This window comes from Benincasa hispida, chromosome 10 (assembly GCF_027475165.1).
Source record: "Benincasa hispida cultivar pf3 chromosome 10, pf3_genome.v1.1, whole genome shotgun sequence".
NCBI lineage: Eukaryota > Viridiplantae > Streptophyta > Magnoliopsida > Cucurbitales > Cucurbitaceae > Benincasa > Benincasa hispida.
Window position 1 is genome coordinate 13,982,644 of NC_143487.1, and position 18,691 is coordinate 14,001,334.

At 35.5% G+C, this 18,691-nt stretch overlaps 1 protein-coding gene across 1 annotated transcript; it reads right to left on the reverse strand.

Annotated features, from left to right (window-relative positions):
- Positions 1–10,860: 10,860 nt before the first annotated feature.
- LOC120088617 (uncharacterized) lies at positions 10,861–13,348 on the reverse strand. Its single transcript, XM_039046031.2, has one exon. It carries the CDS (start codon positions 12,668–12,670, stop codon positions 11,162–11,164), a length of 1,509 nt encoding a protein of 502 aa, XP_038901959.2. The 5' UTR covers positions 12,671–13,348; the 3' UTR covers positions 10,861–11,161.
- Between the last annotated feature and the right edge of the window lie 5,343 nt (positions 13,349–18,691).

The window sequence follows — 18,691 nt, forward strand, 5'->3', positions numbered from 1 at the left end:
AATACTGAGGGCTTCGAGTGGTGGTGTCGTCCCCGTTGCCTTGTGTTCGTACGCTGCTGTTCGTATAGATGACCGTGGTGTTCTGGACGATTTCTTGCTAAAAGAGAAAGAGCGTGAGAAGTTCATTCATGGTGAGACCGAGATTTGTGAAGAAAGTCTTCAACTGGTAAGTTTTCGATCTCTTGTAATTTATCTTTGAAAGTATGCCAGTAATTAGTGTTTTCAATGCATATCTATATGTTAGAATGTATGTGTGGAAATTCTGTCATAGTGAATTGAAAAGATTTGCTTCTGGTCAGAGGTACTCTTGTATAAGAGTTCCTTCATTTTGAACCGACAAGACAGGTATTTGTTAAGAATGGGTGAACTGAACCATTCGCACATTCATCATTTTCTTCACCCTACCCAGTACCTCTGATGTGACCACTTTTCCTATCACTGTTGCCAAATCAACAAACTCAATCGGAACGGCTGGGGAAATCGATGTATGTGAATGCACAGTCGTACTCTGGGTTTGACTCCATACTCTCTACCACCCTGGCTCAGAAGAGCCTCTAGGCGGTGAGAGATCTTCTGGCATAGGAAAGTCCTGGGCCTCAAGGTCTTGGACTTGAGGATCTTGATCTTGTGGGTCCTAAACTGTTAGGTTTCAACCTTCAGGATTTCACCCCTCTCTGGAAATCTCGTGACTGCCTCTTCATCTAACTCTTACCATTTTCCAACAATCATAAGTAATCATCCTTTATCAAATTCTTCATCAAGAAAACATGTCAATTACAATCATAAATCCAACATAATCTTGTGCATGTTATCCTAGAAACTTTTCTTAAGGAACATATCTGACAATGACGAAGAATCCGTTAATGGCCAAAAGAGACAATCTGGACTTACATAGTAAGTCAGTCTACATAACCTAAAAACTTTGACTCTGATACCAACTGTAACGAAACTTTCTAAGACATTTGATAGGGTCGTTACTTCATGCATGCATAAACTTGTACATAAACATTTACATTTAAAATATGAAAATTAGACTATTTTATTAAATAAAAAATTGGAACAAAATTTTGGTTCAAGTTTCAAAACGTTTTGGTTTGGGGTAAAAAAAAAAGGAATTTAAAATAAGGGAGTATAATTGCAAAAGAAAATCAAACACTTAAGTTCTAATAAAACCCAAATCATGGAAAGAAAGAAAACATGTAAACGACTCAAGAACTTATATGTTGAACCGTTTGTCTGGTTCCTTTGGTACTTCCATGGATTCTTCTTGTTAGTCGCCCATGTATCCTTACCTTTATCTGAAAATATGTAAACATAAATGATGAGTATAAATACTCAATAAGTGACCCCATTATTAGGATCAGGCTAGCAATCACATGCAGTGAATGCTGAGGGTTGGTAGGACATGCATACTGTATAGAGGTGGACAGCAAAACTGCTCAAATAGAATCGAATTGCAAAACAAAACCGAACCGAACCGACCCGATTTATAAGCAAAACCGAATTTTTTGGTTCGATATGGTTCGTTGGGCTGTTGAAACCGAATTTAAATGGTTCAGTTCGATTCAAAGCTTGAAAATCGATTTCTAAACCGAACCGAACCGTTTATATATAAATATATATAAAATTATAAATAAATAAATAAATATATATATATAATATTAATATTTATTTAATAATAAATAACCTAAATTTAAAATTGAAGCGAGAACGAGAAGACCGGTTAGACCATTGTAGTACGCACAACGCAATTTTCGATTTTGATTTCAAAAGAAGTTCTAGGGTTTTTTTCACCGCCGCCGCCGTTCTTCTTTCGTCGACCAGAGGAAAGTTTTGCTCACCGTTCTTCTTTCGTCCACCGTTCTTCTTTCGTCCAGAGGACGTTTTCGCCGTTCTTCTTTCGTGAACCAGAGAAAAGACTTTCGCTATTCTTCTTTCGTGAACCAGAGGACGCATGAAAGACCAGTAGACCGCCGCTTCCGTTCGCTTCGTGCTCAGGAACGTTCATCGTGCTCAGGAAAGGAAAATAACCCCGCATGCCGCAGCTCTAGTACATGTAAAAATTTTCTCCCTCATTTAACTCTAGTACCACATTAATAATGAAATTTTAGGTAAATAAAATTTGGTTCGTGCTCAGATCGCCACCTGCAGGCCGCAGCTTCGTTCGAGCCAGTCCTCATCTGATTGAATTATTGAAATTTTAGGCAAATAAAATAAAATTTTAGATAAATAATTTGTTGTTGTTGTTGTTTTGAACTTTTTAGTTTAAGTAAATGATTTTGTTTGATGGTAATAAGTTCTCTCTATTTTCCCCTTTATAGGTACCATCGGTCTATCACAATGAGCTTGAGCAAAAGTAACGATTCCAATGATGATGTTGTTGTGATGCCATCACTACCACCACCATCACGAAAAAACGAAAGTGAGGAGACAGTTTCAAAGCATACAAGTGGACGAAAGAGGAAAAAATCATCTATGGTATGGGATCACTTTACTAAATGTTCTGAATATAGTGATGATGATCTGCATGCTAAATGTAACTATTATGGTATGGTGTATGCATGTCATCCTAGAAGGAATGGAAATTCAACTATGAGAATGCATATTGAACACTACTGTAAAAAAAATCCTTATCAGATTAACAAGTCTAAGTTAGATGTAACACAAACTAAGTTGGTTTTTAAGAACAATGAGGGTATTGGAGATAATTCACAACCACATTCATCCCTTAGTTACAAGATGTTTACTATTGAGAGTGCTCGGAGACTACTTGCTGAGATGATTATTATAGATGTTGCCATTTAAATTCGTGGAGAACCAAGGGTTTAAGAGGTTTGTGAATGGGACTTTGACGTTAGTAGAACCTAATTTTGTTCTTCCTTCTTGAAAAACAATTGCTAAGGATATTTTGGGAATTTATGATAGCGCGAAAGAGATGTTGAAGAACATTTTTGTGAAAGAAGGATATAGAGTGTCACTCGCAACTGATACGTGGTCATCAATCCAAAATATGAACTATTTGGTTTTGACTACACACTTTATTGATAAAGATTGGAAATTACATAAGAGAATTCTTAATTTCACCCAAATTGAGAATCGTAGAGGGGAGACGATAGGAAAAGAGTTGAGAAATGTCTAAAACAGTGGAGTATTGAAAAGGTTATGACATTGACAGTTGATAATGCTTCGTCAAATGATACTGCCATTGCTTATTTGAAGAAGCGTTTTAAGCATGGGTTGGTGTTAGATGGTGAGTTCTTGCATGTTCGATGTTGTGCACATATATTGAACTTAATTGTATGCGATGGCCTAAAAGATATTAATGATTCATTGGTTCGAATTCGAGATGCTGTGAGGTTTGTTAGATCTTCTCCTGCTAGACTTGTCACATTTAAGAAGTGTATCACAGAGGAGAACATAGATAGTAAAAGTATGTTGTGTCTTGATGTTCCAACTAGATGGAATTCTACCTATTTGATGCTTGAGGCCGTTGTAAAATTTGAAAAGGAATTTGAGAGGTTAGAAGACTACGACACAGTCTACATGAATGAGGAGGAAAAACCAACCACCAGGGATTGGGAAATTGCGAGAATATTTACCAAATTCTTGTTAGTGTTCTATGAAGTAACTGTTAGGCTTTCAGGGTCTTTGTATGTTACTTCCAATACAGTCTTCCATGAGATTAGTATTGTTCAGAATTGCATCAGAAAATATTCAAGTGCAACTGGTCCTAATGATGTGCTTTTGCAAGAAATGACAATGAAAATACAAGAAAAGTTTGATAAGTATTGGGGAAAAAAAGATAGAACAAATTTATTCTTGTATGTTGCCTTCGTTTTAGACCCTCGTTATAAGATGAAATTTCTTTTGAATTGCCTAAATCAATTATTTGATGTTGATGTGGCAAAAGCCATAGGAAGTAAGGTAGAGGGTGTTTTGAGAGCATTGTTCAATGAATACAATTTGTCACTATCAGTTGCTAATAAGGGTCAATCTTCATGTACCATTAAAAGTTCTCCATTTAGAACTTCAAGTGCAAGTGCTTTAGAGATTTTCCGTTTTGATTTTGAAGATTTGGATGAAGATGATTCGCAAAGTGTGGATTCAGAAGTTGATATTTACTTACTGGAGCCTCGTGTTAAACGTGAAGATAACTTTGATATCTTAGATTGGTGGAAGGGGAATTCTTCTAGATATAAGATTCTTAGCAAAATTGCACGAGATCTTTTAGCAGTTCCGATATCCACAGTTACTTCTGAGTCCGCATTCAGCACTAGTGGGAGAGTAATTGATCCTTTTCGTACCTCATTATCTCCAACCACTGTTGAGGCACTTGTATGTGCACAAAATTAGGTTACGTTCTGAACAAATTAGCACTGGTTTACGACCAATACTTGGAGGAAATTGAAGATGAAGAGGAAGGTTCATATATTCTAAACATATATATATATATATATATATATATATATATATACATATTTATTCATATATTTATTATAGTAACTACTAACAAGTTTATGATTTGTTTCTTAGTTTTCATAACGGGATTGAACGGAGCGACAAATGCAAAAAACAAGGAGAAGGAGAATCATGATTGACAAGCGAACAAATTTGTATTGATTGACTTTTGGAATTCAGCACTAGTGTTTTAGCTTGTTATTTGCTTTTATGTGACTTGTGTATTGTGTACTTCTACTTTGGAGAACTTTTTAGTTTTAACTTTTTATTGTAGTCATTTGGATTGATATGTTTTTATGAGTTATTGTGGATTGATATGTTTTTATGAGTTATTGTGGATTGATATTTAAGAAATTTGTGCTATGTGTACTTTGGAGAACTTTTAGTTTTTAACTTTTTATTGTAGTCATTTGGATTGATATGTTTTTATGAGTTATTGTGGATTGATATTTAAGAAATTTGTGTATTGTGTACTTTGGACATGTTCTTATTGTGGATTACTGGATTGATATTTAAATTATGTTTAAAGTATAAAAAAATAGAATATACAAATTTCAAAAAAAGGAACAAGGAAAATAAAAAGGTAATTTAAATTATGTGAAAAATTGGTAAAATAAAAAAAGAGAATATACAAATTTAAAAAAAAAATGAAGAAGGAAAATAAAAGAGAGTGGAACTTGGAAGAAAGAAGGAAAATAAAAGGAAGAAGAAAAAAAAAGTTTTTAAAAAAAGGCAAAAAAAAAAAAAAACTGAAACCGATTCATGAAACCGAACTGCACAAACGGTGTGGTTTGATTTCATGTATAAATAAAAGCGGTTCGGTTCAGTTTGGCCATCAAACCGAACCGAACCGAACCGTTTTCACCCCTAATACTGTAACTGTTTCTGGATGGCCATCAAAGAGGATAATCTATCTCGTCTTAACTCGCATGTCTAGTAGCCTGATGGCACATCGTCAAAAGATGAATGAACTTATCGGTTTACGATATTACAACATGTAAATGAACCCGTCGGTTCACACATGTCTAATGGCCTGATCACACACAGTCAAAACATGGAAGTGAACTCATTGGTCCACAGTATCAAAACATGCGACGTGACGGGATGGTAGATCATCCCTAATGGTCTAACATGCATCACATACATAAATCTCATAAAAGGTCCCATAGCACAAATCATAGCATAACATATAATTTCAACATACTCATAATCCTCATAACTTTCGTGCATCAAAGACATACACATAATCCAAATCATGCTTCTAAAATCCATAACTTGATAATTCTAAACTAGGACGTTTGGCATGAGGGCACCCCAATAATAATATCACTTACCTTCTGTATTTGATCCAAACAATTAATTCTCGTGGAAATCCTTGAACTCGAAATCATAGATATGATGGTCTAAAATCACCAAAATCAATCTTCACACTTGCTGGATAGCACCTCAATTCCTTTCGAAAACTTCTATCCAACAAAATATTCGCCCAAATGCCATAATTCTTGCTGGACAATAACTTGAAATACCTCAAAGGGCTAGGATGGCGGATTACTAAGGGTAAAGGGTCCAAAGGTTCTAGATCTTGCATTGTTTCTTCTTGGATTTTCCCTTTTCCCTTATCATCTCTGCGTTGTCTCTTTGGCCTGGGTTCTTGCAGCGCATTGAGATCGATTTCGGGCCTCTTTAAGGTAACTCTGAGCAATGCGGGGAGTCTTTGAGGAGCAGCCTCAGGATTTTGATATTGATAAGGCCATGGACTTCTTGCATGGGTTCCTCCTCAATGCCTACACCCATTGACAGGCACAGACTTGAAACAGTCCATGGAAAGAAGTATTGTCCTCTAATGTGCCCCACAAAGCTTCGAATTTAACTTGCGATCAACCGGCCCACATCGATTAGAATGCCACGTGCAATGTAGTATGTGGCCATGACTCGATCCCGTGAAATGGTCTTGTCATGAGAAGTTGGGATCAACCGCTTTTTAACCAAATAAACCCAAAGCCTTGCCTCTGGAAGCAGAGTCTTGGACGCCAGGGTCTTGATGCCTTTTAGAAACCGACCATTTAGTGCTCGGTTGCATTAATACTCGCAGCTCATCTTCCAATTGTTGTTCTGTGGGATCATCAATGATTTTGTTACTCGGTGCATCCAGGTTATCCTTCATTTGGTATAGTTCATTGATGTCGTTTGCGCTGAAAGGCACCACTTCCCCTTTTATGGTCACCACGTCCTTGGTGCCATGTAGCCGTCTATGGTAAAAGTCACGCACTACCTTTGGAACAACAATGGCTGGGCACTGGAAAAATGTGTCCCAGCCATGCTCCACGATCACGCTCGTGATGAGGTTAGGTAGTGGCGTTGGCACAGGGTAAAAGCCAATCTCCATCAACAAGTCGTCATTCATATCTTCAACCTAAAACCTGAACACCATGGACATAAACTAACTATAGCAAAAACGTTAATGGCATTCGAGATAACCCAAAAAAAATCGTAAAAAAAAAGCATAAAAGATCTCACCCAATGGAACCTCCAATGAGCCCACTGGACCGCATCAGCCGACCTGCACACCGGCGGGGAGGGCAACTCTGAATCGACGAATGACAACATTCCACTTCTAGTTGAGCGCACGAATGAACGACAGAACGCGTCTACCGACGAATCTGAGGTCGGCGACGGAATCGAACAGTGGCAATTGCGGTTGTTGGAGATTGACGACGTAAACGGTCGGAGGCACGGCTGGGCTGAAGTCTTCTGATCGGTGGCATGACGTTAGTGACTGAACACATGAACCGACGAACAAAGCGTTGCGCGCGACTGATTGGCACGACTAGGCGGACGGATGGCGACGAATTCGTGCAACCGAGGCTACTGGTCTGCAATGGAAAAGAAAAATCCAGAGAGAGGGTCTACGACGACTAAAAATTTGGGATGTCACAATTAATATTCATATTCGTTGAAAATTGAGTTGTGTACAGACAATGGTTGAGATTTTATTTTGTTCATGTATATGAGAGAAAAATATTGTTGTAATTTTGGGATTGTTCGTATGAAAGGTGATAGTTGAATATTATATGAAACTTTTATTGAATATATTGAGTTGATATATCTTAAATACGTTATGTTTGTTTAGTTGATGAAATTGTATTCCAAGGTACAAAATGAGAATATCAATTGGGATATTTAATTTTAAAAAATATATATATATACATGACATTGGAATTATGTAAAACATAACCATATATGATACATTATCAATGTCAAAAATCAATAAACTTGACATGTCACAAGTGTCTAGTGTATTATGTTTCTTGACACAAAAATTATAACAAGAAACATATAACTTGGCCTTTTTTTTTTTTTTTTTTTATCAAGTTATCCCATTATATTTGACAGTCGATTACACGATATTTTTAAAAAGCATTAGGTATACGGCTACTTGACATTGAAGATGTTGGGATTGGTGTCCTAAATCTAGTGTATCTAGTGGTTTATAATTTTGTTAACACAAATTATTTATCTAATAAAATCAAAGGTATTTTATTTGACATTTAGACAACATTAATTCAATCCAATAAATGAAGATCTAAGGTTATATGATGTTACTTGAATAGTATGTGGTTGACATACAGGTGGTTTATATTCAAGTAATAACCTAAAAGGTCTGCAGTAAATAGATGAAGGTTGGATGTCTTATCTTGGTAACACGGCGGATATTACCCACTTTGTAATTGTTATATGAAATGTAAGTGTTACAAACAATATGAACCATATTGTTCATGTAAAGATATGTGAGTGGGGGTATCCTATATAAAAGAGTTTATACATAGACCAAACCATGAAATAATTAGTTTCTCTTTACAACACCATTACTTGAAGAAACTAATATTTCACTAAGATGACCATAGGAGACTTGACCTTAATCCTGAGTAAGTTGTGAACTTCTGTTTATGACGACAATCCTTTGATCTGTATGAGTGAGAGTGGTCATGATAGCCGACTCAATAAGCCTACCATTTTGGGGATTTATATGATTAGGGATCTGAGAACACAACTGCACAAGATGAAATTCTCTAATTCCCATTCCTTGAGAAAGTAGATAAATTGTTCCCTTAATAGTTGGTTTTGGGTCTTGAACAATGAGGCATCAACCTGTCATTGGCCCGGGAGGTGTGAATTTATAGTTGGACTATAAATTATTTGTTCATTAGAGGAATTATTGGTACTTAAGAGATAAATGTAACTACATGGGTAAAACAATATTTTGACCCAGCTGTAATTATGAGCATTTGTGAAGGGCCATCGCTACGTTGATTGGTTATATCCATGGACATAGAAATATATCTATAGTGCGAAGAGTGCAACTATCGGTCTTTAGTAGAGTGATTGGTAGTTAATGAATATTGATTAATTGAATTAAAGAAGTTTAATCCATTAATCTCATATATTTGGAGCTTCTAATCTATAAGTCCATAAGGTCCCCTTGTTAGTCCACTAAAGGATAGTAACGAGGAATGATTTAAATTATTCAAATCAAATGAGTGAATTTTATATTAATGAGGTTAATATATAATGGTTAATTATAGATATGTTCTATAATCTAAATTATGTAAGAGAGATATGTTTGGATAAGATTCAAATATTAGATTTATATGAATTGGATTCATAAAAAGATGTATACATATAAATATAAATTAACTCCATATTAAATATGATTTATTTGATTAATTAATGGTTAATTAATTGACTAATAAATCATGGAGATTGGAGGTTAGTATAAGATATGATATTTATGATAATTAATTAAATGTATATTAAATATAATTTAATATATGATCATTTAATTAATGTGCCAATTAATTAAATAATGATTATTTAATTAATTAACACTAAGGTTATAAAGGAAAATACTTGGAAAAGAGGTTAACTCTTCTCGATATGAATATATCCTTATAGCTCATTTATGGTGAGGGGTTTTTTTATTACACAAAAAGAAAAAACCTAGCCTCCAAGCCTCCCATTCTCTCTAACTTCTATATAAAAATTCTCTACCATTTTCCTCCTCAAAAGTTCTTGGAGACCACTCTTCCAAATTATTTGGAATCCTAGAGAATAGCAAGATAACTTTGTTGGTGGTTCCCTTCTTCATTGGAGAAGTTCGAGATGGTTAATAATGGTGGAAGAGGAAAGCTAGAAGAATCAACAAAGGTGAGTTTTGATTTCTTCTTTTCTTCCACTTTTCTAGTGTGCTTATAATTTTGTTGGAATGTTTATCCCACAAATACATGTTTTATTTTAGTGTTTTTGTTTCCATAAAAATCGAATGTTTAAATGCAAGACGTTCACATGCTTCCATAGGAATTCGATTCCTTCAGAAGAAACGTCACATAACTCAGTTTGTAATAATGTAATGTCAAACAATTAACAAAAAGGAAAGTAGGAGTATACTAAAGAAGACAGAGGGGAAAAGGGGGTAATAGAGTAATGACTGTATTAACGATTTTTGTTCATGTACTAACATTAAGTTTTGAAAGTTGAGAAGTAAGACAATAGCAAAGTTTTTTATTTTTTTTTTAAAAAATTATTTTATTTATTTAAGTTTAAGAGTATTTTTTATATTTTAAAAGTTTAGGGATATTTTTTACACAAAGCACTAAAATTCCATCCAAACAAACGAGAGAGTATTTTTTTTAAAAAAACTCATTTAGTAAATTCAAGGATATTTTTGAAACTTTAAGGATATTTTTTTGGATTATTTTCAAATATAGTAAAATAAATCATAACATTTACAATTATATCACAATATCGTTATTTATCAATGATAGACATTAATAGATTATTATTATCTATCACTTATAAACATATCTAGTCTATAACTAATAGACTGTGACATTTTACTATATTTGAAAATATTTTCAACAATTTAAACAGTTCCCAAATTTTTGCCCAAAGTCTAATTTATCGTTGAAATTATATCTAATTCCGTTTATTAAAATAACGTATTTTAGTCTTAAAAGAACCACCAAATCAAATGCAGGGGGAGTGCATATAGTGAAAAATAACAAAAGAAAAAGAAAAATTCTAATCAAATGTAAAATATCTGAAAATCCAATATTCCATATCAATTAAGTTACTAAAAATTTTTAAAAAAAAAAATTAAAAAAAATTAATTTTATTATAATTATTATTTTTTTTTAAAAAAAAAAAAACCTCAAAAGGGAATAAACTGAATATCATAACTACTCTCCCAGAAGATCAGAGCTATGTATGCAATCAACTGATCAACTATCAGTCCAGTCAAATCAATGTATTCAAAATCCGATCGTATAAATTAGATTAAATCTAGTATCTTATAAGTATAGCCACCTCTACATATTGTATAAGAAAAAAAAAAAAGATTAAATCTCGCAGTTAAAGCTCGGTGTTATCTATTCAAGATGAAGAGCACAAACATATTTATCAGCAGCAACTGTTTTCTATTCTGAAAGAAACCATAATGTTCCAATCAGGTAACTTTGGAATCAGATGGTATTTAAGATCAAAGGAAAATGGATTAAAACATATTTTCCCTTTTAATTTCATAAAAATCATCTGTTTTTTTTCCTTTTTGTTTTGTTTTGTTTTTTTTTTTTTTTTTTGCTACAGCACTGGAAAATGACAATGAACGATAATACCCTTTATATCATCACTCCAATTGGCGCCTCCTTCAAGATAACACGAGCTCGTTTGCTCCGAGATGAGGGCGAAGGCAAACACGAACTTCATGTTCTTCTGGACCGACGCGATGTTTAGGCACCATTATCTCTAGACCAGTACCCGTCTCATCTCCATAAGCTTCTAGCTTCGCATCGTCTGGGATCCTGGTTGGCAAGGGAATTTCCCTTATAAACTCTCCAGGAGGGCAGTGCTCGGGCGATGGATCAGTGAGCTTGAATGTTCTATCATTTCTTTTCACAAAGGGCATGCAGCCAGTGCTCACTGACGTTATCTTTACAACCCCATGAGTGAGGTTGTTCCACCAAGTCACTTTAACCCGATTTAGATCAGCTAAAGGTAAGCTGATGATTATCAAATATCCTTGCTCATCCTCATATATAGTTTTCGCGGCAGTAACCGGACCGTAAACGTTCCTCATTACCCCACTGAAATCATTTAACCATGGAGGCTCAATTGGATGGATTTCTGTATCTTGAACTCTCTCGTTATGTTGGTTAATGAGTAAACAATAATCTTCATCATTACCATGAAGAAATGCATCCTTCTTCCGCTTGTTGCCTTTCGGCGATAGATCCATTCCCCCGCCATTTACATGGTTTGTTGGTCGAGTTGACAGGTTAAGACTAGCCCCATTTAACAATTTTCTCGGAGGAGGATGGGAGTTGGTCTTCACAGGAGGAAGGGGTCTTTCCAGCTCAAATTCTGTGCTGGGAAGGTTCCTCCATGAACAAAACTCACTTGCTTCTGGTGGAATAGAGAAGTTAAGATCCCTCCCTGTAAGTTCTATCCATCTTTTCTGCTCCTCCTCGTCAAGACCTTTAAGATTGGGCAATGAAACGAACTCAATGCCATGCACACATTGGGGATTTGATAGCCCCCTGTAATGCTTTCGTTGCATCCTGTGAGATCGAACAAACCCCCTGTCAACGCTATAAGGGAAAGGACGTTCGCCTTGACGAGAGTGTCCATTCATATAACTCCTAAGCTGCATTTTACCAAGTGCATTCTCTGGCCTTTCCTTAAAAACCCACATATACATATTCTCCATATCATGTTGAACCAAGAACACCTCAAGCTCTAGATCTGATTTATCAAATCCAGAAACTCCATTACTGTCACGAACAATTTTGCACTTCGATTTCTCATTCAACACGGGCTTAAAATAATAACTAAAGAAAAACCAAGCACCCCACACACTGTCTAGTCTCTTGGAAACCTTGCGTCCAGCCTTGGGCACATTAAGAAGAGCATCAGTTTCATTAATTTGGGTTCCAAGACTAACATCCAACATGTCAAAAGTGTCTGAATTCCAAGGTTGTGGAGGAGGACTATGCTCGGCTGAAAGCGGAAGGTTGATATCGGGTGGTCGAGAAAGAACAATAGGTCGATTCAACTCTCGCTCGAGTTCTTCATGAGACATAGAACTTGAATCCATTGACAATAGGGTAGATGGGTGGTGATTTTCCATGGTTAAACTTGTTAGCAAATCTTCTCCCATGCCCTCTCAGCGCTTAACCCAGAAAGAATCCTTATTTCCCCACAGTTACAGGAAGAAGAAACTATCTCCAGCCTCCTCTAAATTCAATCCCTATCAACTCATAACACATCCATACAAATCCAGTTTCCCAGATAAAATCAAACCCAACTACAATCAACACTTTTCACCCCTAAAATTCAAAATCATGGTCCACTTCAACAACAGAAATTGAAAATTTCTCCTCTGCCCCTCCAAACAAAGCCCAAGTACACGATTGGGGAAAAAATCCCAAAACAGAAACCCAACTAAAGATAAACAATAATCAAAAAGGAAAAGAAGAAAAAAAAAACGTAACCCCAGATGGGGATGAACAATAAACTTGCAGACAGCAGAATCCCAGAAACAAAATAAAATTAGAACCTATCCAAGATTTGTATGAACCAATAATTCCTATAGAACAAGAAACGGAAAAAACTTACAATTAAGTATGTAATTGGAGAAAATAGGGAAATGAAAAGAGATTTGAATTTGAAGATGGGTATCCAAATTCTCAGAATTGAAGCCCCCTTTTACAAAGCGCAAGAACAAACAACCCTCATCTTCTCCCCCAAATCCAATCCAAAGCCCTCCGGAGCCGAGAAGGAGAGAAGTGACAAAGAGTTTGAGGAGAACAACGATAACGGTGTCCGTTAATCAGACCGCTTAACTTTGACGGAGTTATTGATGGAGTAGGTTAAAGACACCGACGGCGCTTACTAGCGGTGACGGCGCTTATTTCTATTTTACCTTTTTCTCTGCCCTTTTCAAGGTTGTGAATGTAATGAAATGTATGGGCCATGGACTACTTTACTGGCCCATTTATGGTCTTTGGCCCAATACCGACTGGTACATGTTATTGGGCTTAGACTCGCATAGTTCACGGCCCATCTTATTTTACACACATAAATACACCGTAGAGTAAGTATTTACAAAAATATCAACACAACAATCGTTTTTATCAAACTATATAAAAAGAAAAGAGAAAAAAGTATACATATAACTATTTCTCGAGTGGATTCCGAATTCGTAGAACTAAAATATATATTTGGGAGTGATTTTAAAAATGTTGAGTTGAAGACCCATTTTGATGCTATGAAAATAGCGTTTAAAAGTTTAAAATCAAACATATTAAAGATAATGTTGTTTTGTTTTTTCTATTAAAGATTTTTTTTGGATGATTTTAACCATTTCAAAATCACTCTCAAGCATCTATTTTAAAGTAAAATATTTTAAGTATTTAATATTCCAAACATAGAAATATATTTCCTATTAATTTTTAAGATGCATTACGCTTTCAATTTTAATTAATTGATTTTTGGTTTGAATCCTATTTTGGTCCCTGGACTTTATATTTTGTTCTATTTTTGTCCCAAAATTTTAAAAAGTGCTTATTTTGGTTCCTGCTGTTAAGATTTTGCTAACTCTTTACGGAGATGATTTATATTTTTGCATGACTAGGTAGCCAAATAAGTTAGCTATCCCAAAAATCTAGGGTTTTCAATTTTGAATTGGAGGGTAGATCAATTTTCTATCATATAACTCAAAATGATGTCATAGCATTGTTTTCCAAATGGATCAAGTGCTACCTCAAGAATCAACGTTCAAGTTCAAAAGTGAGCTTACTCAGTAGTATTGGCATGTACTCCAATCTAAGGGGTCGAAGGTTCAATTCTCCACCTTGCAGTTGTTTTACTAAAAGAAACGTTCAAGTGACACCATTATGTTGTTCTGCAAATTGCTATGAGTTAATGACCAATTCCCTTACATTGCATTGTGTCCTAAGGATTATGCTCAATTAAGTGCACTATAGGAAGGGAAATAAATTCATGGGTCTAAACTGAAAATTGGATTTGGCGTTGATAAGCTTGTGTAATTTAGCTATTATGCATGGGAGAAGATGGAGTAAGAATGCAAGAGCTTGCATTGATAGTTGAACATGTATTCCCTACACCTCAAAATCAACCAACATATGAAGTAGCTTCGAAGGAAGATAAAGAGGCCAAAACCAAGGGGAAGCAAGGAGTTGTGCATCAAATCTTTATTGGGTTATATAACAAAAATCGTCCAACCCATTTGACAAGAAATTAGAACTATAGAATTTTTAGTCTAAAGTTGATTAGCTTATTTGGGATCCTTGTTAAGCCATCTAGAGCCCAATCATCTAAAAATACAAATCACCTCAAATTTTGTTAAAGAATTAACAAAATCTTAATATCGAGACTCAAATAAACACTTCTTAAAAGATCCAAGGACTAAAATAGGATAAAATTCAAAGTTTAATGACTAAAATAGGATTTAAATCTTGATTTTTAAAAGAAAAATTAGTTAATTGGATTCTTTTATAATATAATTTGTGGGTGGGGAATCAAATTTCTTACCACGGTTGAGTTAGGTTCATTTTAGGTAAATTTTATTATTTGATTTGTTTCTTAACGTAATAGGTCTAAATCCAATATCATGTTTTATTAGTTGGATATATATAGGGAAAGAAACTAAAAATTTGGTGAAGATTTGAAACATAAAATGAATTTAATTGTGTAGATTAAATTCATTGTTTAGAAACTTTCAAATTGAATTGGAACTTCAAATTAAAATGATCTTTCATATATGAATTTAATATGTATGAAAGTTAAATTTATAGGTTTTTTTTTTCAATTTGAATGACTTATGTTTGATTGTCAAATAACAACTCAATTGAGTTAAATTTGACAAATGTTTCAATTTTTATATTTGTCTAATTTTCTTGCTAGCCTATAAATAGTAACTTGGTTCTTCATTTGTAGTATCCTATTCCAAATTGAAGAGTTATCTCCTATCTTTCTTTCTTTCTTTTGTTCTTGAATTGAGTTGAGAGCAAGTATCCAAGAGTTCTGCTAGATCCGAGTAGTTTGATGTTACAGTTCAACCGAAGTTAGTCATTGTATCTTCTTGAGATAATCGTTGTAGTCTGCTTGTAGCCCATACAGAGCGAATAATTATCTTCAGGATAACGCTTACCAAAATCATGCCTCACTACTTTTTGAGTCTCTAAAGGTTTTGAAGTTCTTTCAAGTCTTTGGTTATTTTCATATCTAAGCCTTGTTACACTATCTGACTTTCGTTTGAGTTTGAATATTATACATTAAGTATTTTGTTTCTAGTAATTGAGGTATAATCAGTTTGCTAGTGTATTCAGTTCTATATGTACCATTTTTCTCCAACAATCAGAAGATAATTACATATTTGAACTGATGGCTGCAAACTCCTCTACCAATGTCGTTACTTCTACCATCACTTGATTGCCAATTGTCAAACATCATGCTGAAAAACCATAGAAGTTCAAGGGAGACAATTTTAAGAGATGATAACAAAAGATGATCTACTATCTCACCACACTGAGTCTTGCTCATATTTTGAAGGAAGATTGCCCGATTATCCCGCCAGATGCTGCAACTTCTGAAACAGAAGCTATAAAGCAACCATGGATGCATTTGAACTTCTTGTGTTGTAATAATATAGTTGGTGGTTTTGAAGACATTTTGTATAATGTTTATTGCAATGCCTATAATACATCAAAACTATTGTGGGGGGTATTAGACAAGAAGTACACGTTAGAATATGCTAGGACTAAGAAATTCCTTGTGGGAAAGTTCTTAGATTATAAGATGATCGATACCAAGTTGATAATCAATCAGATGGAAGAATTGCAGATTATCATCACTGATTTTCAAAGTGAAGGATTGAACATCGATAAGCCATTCCAAGTTGCTGCTGTAATTGAGAAGCTGCCTTCTTCCTGAAAGAACTTCAAATGTTATCTCAAACACAAATAAAAGGATTTATCCATGGAGAACCTCACGGTAAAACTCCGTATAGAAGGGGATAACAGAAAAACCAATATCTTGATTTCGAATGCCAATGCATCACGAGCCCATATATATATCGTTCGCTAATACACGACCAATTAATGTTTGGATAAAAATTCTTTCCGGAATCATCCTATTTCTAGGACTCACTGAAATCCCTCGGATGGTTCCAATATCGGTTCTACGTACAACAATGTGTTGAACTACTTCAACAAGTCTGCGTGTAAGATATCTAGCATCCGATGTTCGTACAGCAGTATCCACAACTCCTTTCCGCGCTCTGTAGAAGATGCGGACTACCTGCACCTGGACAGAAAGACCCTATAAAGCTTCACTGTTCCCTGGGATTGGCTTTGGGCCTTTCCTGCGCAGCTTAGGTGGAAGGCGAAGAAGGCCCCCTTCCGGGGGGGCCCGAGCCATCAATGAGATACCACTCTGGAAGAGCTAGAATTCTAACCTTGTGTCAGGACCTACGGGCCAATTGATTCCAAAAATGAAATGCTCTTTGAATCGCTGAAGAATGAATGACCTTATAATATAATGCCCTTTATTTAAATTTGATTCCAACTAATTAGATTTTCTATAGTGGGTTCATTCCCATAAAATCTTGAATAAAAAGAAAAAAGTATCGCACGATCAGATCGCTCGAAACTAGGTTCTCCATTTATTCTTTCCATATTAAAACCATTCTTCTAATTAGGTGAAGAACGATCCTTTGAGTCTAATATAACAACAATAATCCGTGCATTATGAATATTTATTATTATTCTATTCGTTGTTGATTAGCTAGTTGGTGAGGCAATAGCTTACCAAGGTGATGATCAGCCATACTGGGACTGAGACATGGCCCAGACTTCTACGGGAGGCAGCAGTGGGGAATTTTCCGCAATGGGCGAAAGCCTGACGGAGCAATGCCGCGTGGAGGTAGAAGGCCTACAAGTCGTGAACTTCTTTTCCCGGAGAAGAAACAATGACGGTATCTGGGGAATAAGCATCGGCTAACTCTGTGCCAGCAGCCGCGGTAATACAGAGGATGCAAGCGTTATCTAGAATGATTGGGCGTAAAGCGTCTGTAGGTGGCTTTTTAAGTCCGCTGTCAAATCCCAGGGCTCAACCCTGGACAGGCGTCCGAGTCGCACATCCAATTGCTTCGATTTGAATTATCTGGAGGATGCCTTACTATTATATCAAAAATATGGACAATCAAACCTATTTCTCGATTCAATAAAAGCCCAAAGAGATGAATAGGGTCCCAAATAACCAGAGATATGTAAAAAACAGGTCCGATTACGCCTATTCCTAATCCTAAATGGAATGTAAGGACGTAGGGATCCATATGTAAACATAATATCTATTTAAATACGCTCGGATGACCTCTTCTCATAATTAGAATGTATATAACCTAGTCCTATTCCGGTCTGGCCCGGTATGGAATGAACTTATAATCATAGAATCGACTCGATCGTCAGATTATAGATTATAAGTTCATAACCCTAGCCCATTCCCATTTTGGGCGGAACAGATCTACTAATTCTTTGATTCCAGTTAGTAAGAGGGATCTTGAACTAAGAAATAGATTCTAGAAGCTAAACTAAAAAAGGGTATCCTGAGCATGAAATTTTAATGAATTTGAAAGAAATTGTATTGAGAAGTAATCTGTATGGAACTCGTGATGCGTCTATTTGTGTCAAGGGTCCTGGATGCGTAACTGCTCAAGACATCATCTTACCACCTTCGGTGGAAATCGTTGATAATACACAGCATATAGCTAACCTAACGGAGCCAATTAATCTGTGTATTGAATTAAATATCGAGAGGAATCGCGGATATCGTATACAAACGCCAAATAATTTTCAAGACGCAAGTTATCCTATAGATGCTATATTCATGCCTATTCGAAATGCGAATCATAGTATTCATTCTTATGTAAATGGGAATGAAAAACAAGGGATTTCTGACCACATTCTCCATAGGGCCCTCTTATCTCTTCCTTCTCCGAGCTCGAGTTATGGAAGAAGGAACCGAGAAGAAAGTATCAGCAACAACAGGTTTTATTACGGGACAGCTCATGATGTTCATATCGATCTATTATGCGCCTCTGCATCTAGCATTGGGTAGACCTCATACAATAACTGTCCTAGCTCTACCGTATCTTTTT

What these genes read in the sequence shown, in the direction of transcription:
- LOC120088617 (XM_039046031.2), bottom strand. Translation starts at nt 12,670, where the DNA reads ATGGGAGAAGATTTGCTAACAAGTTTAACCATGGAAAATCACCACCCA.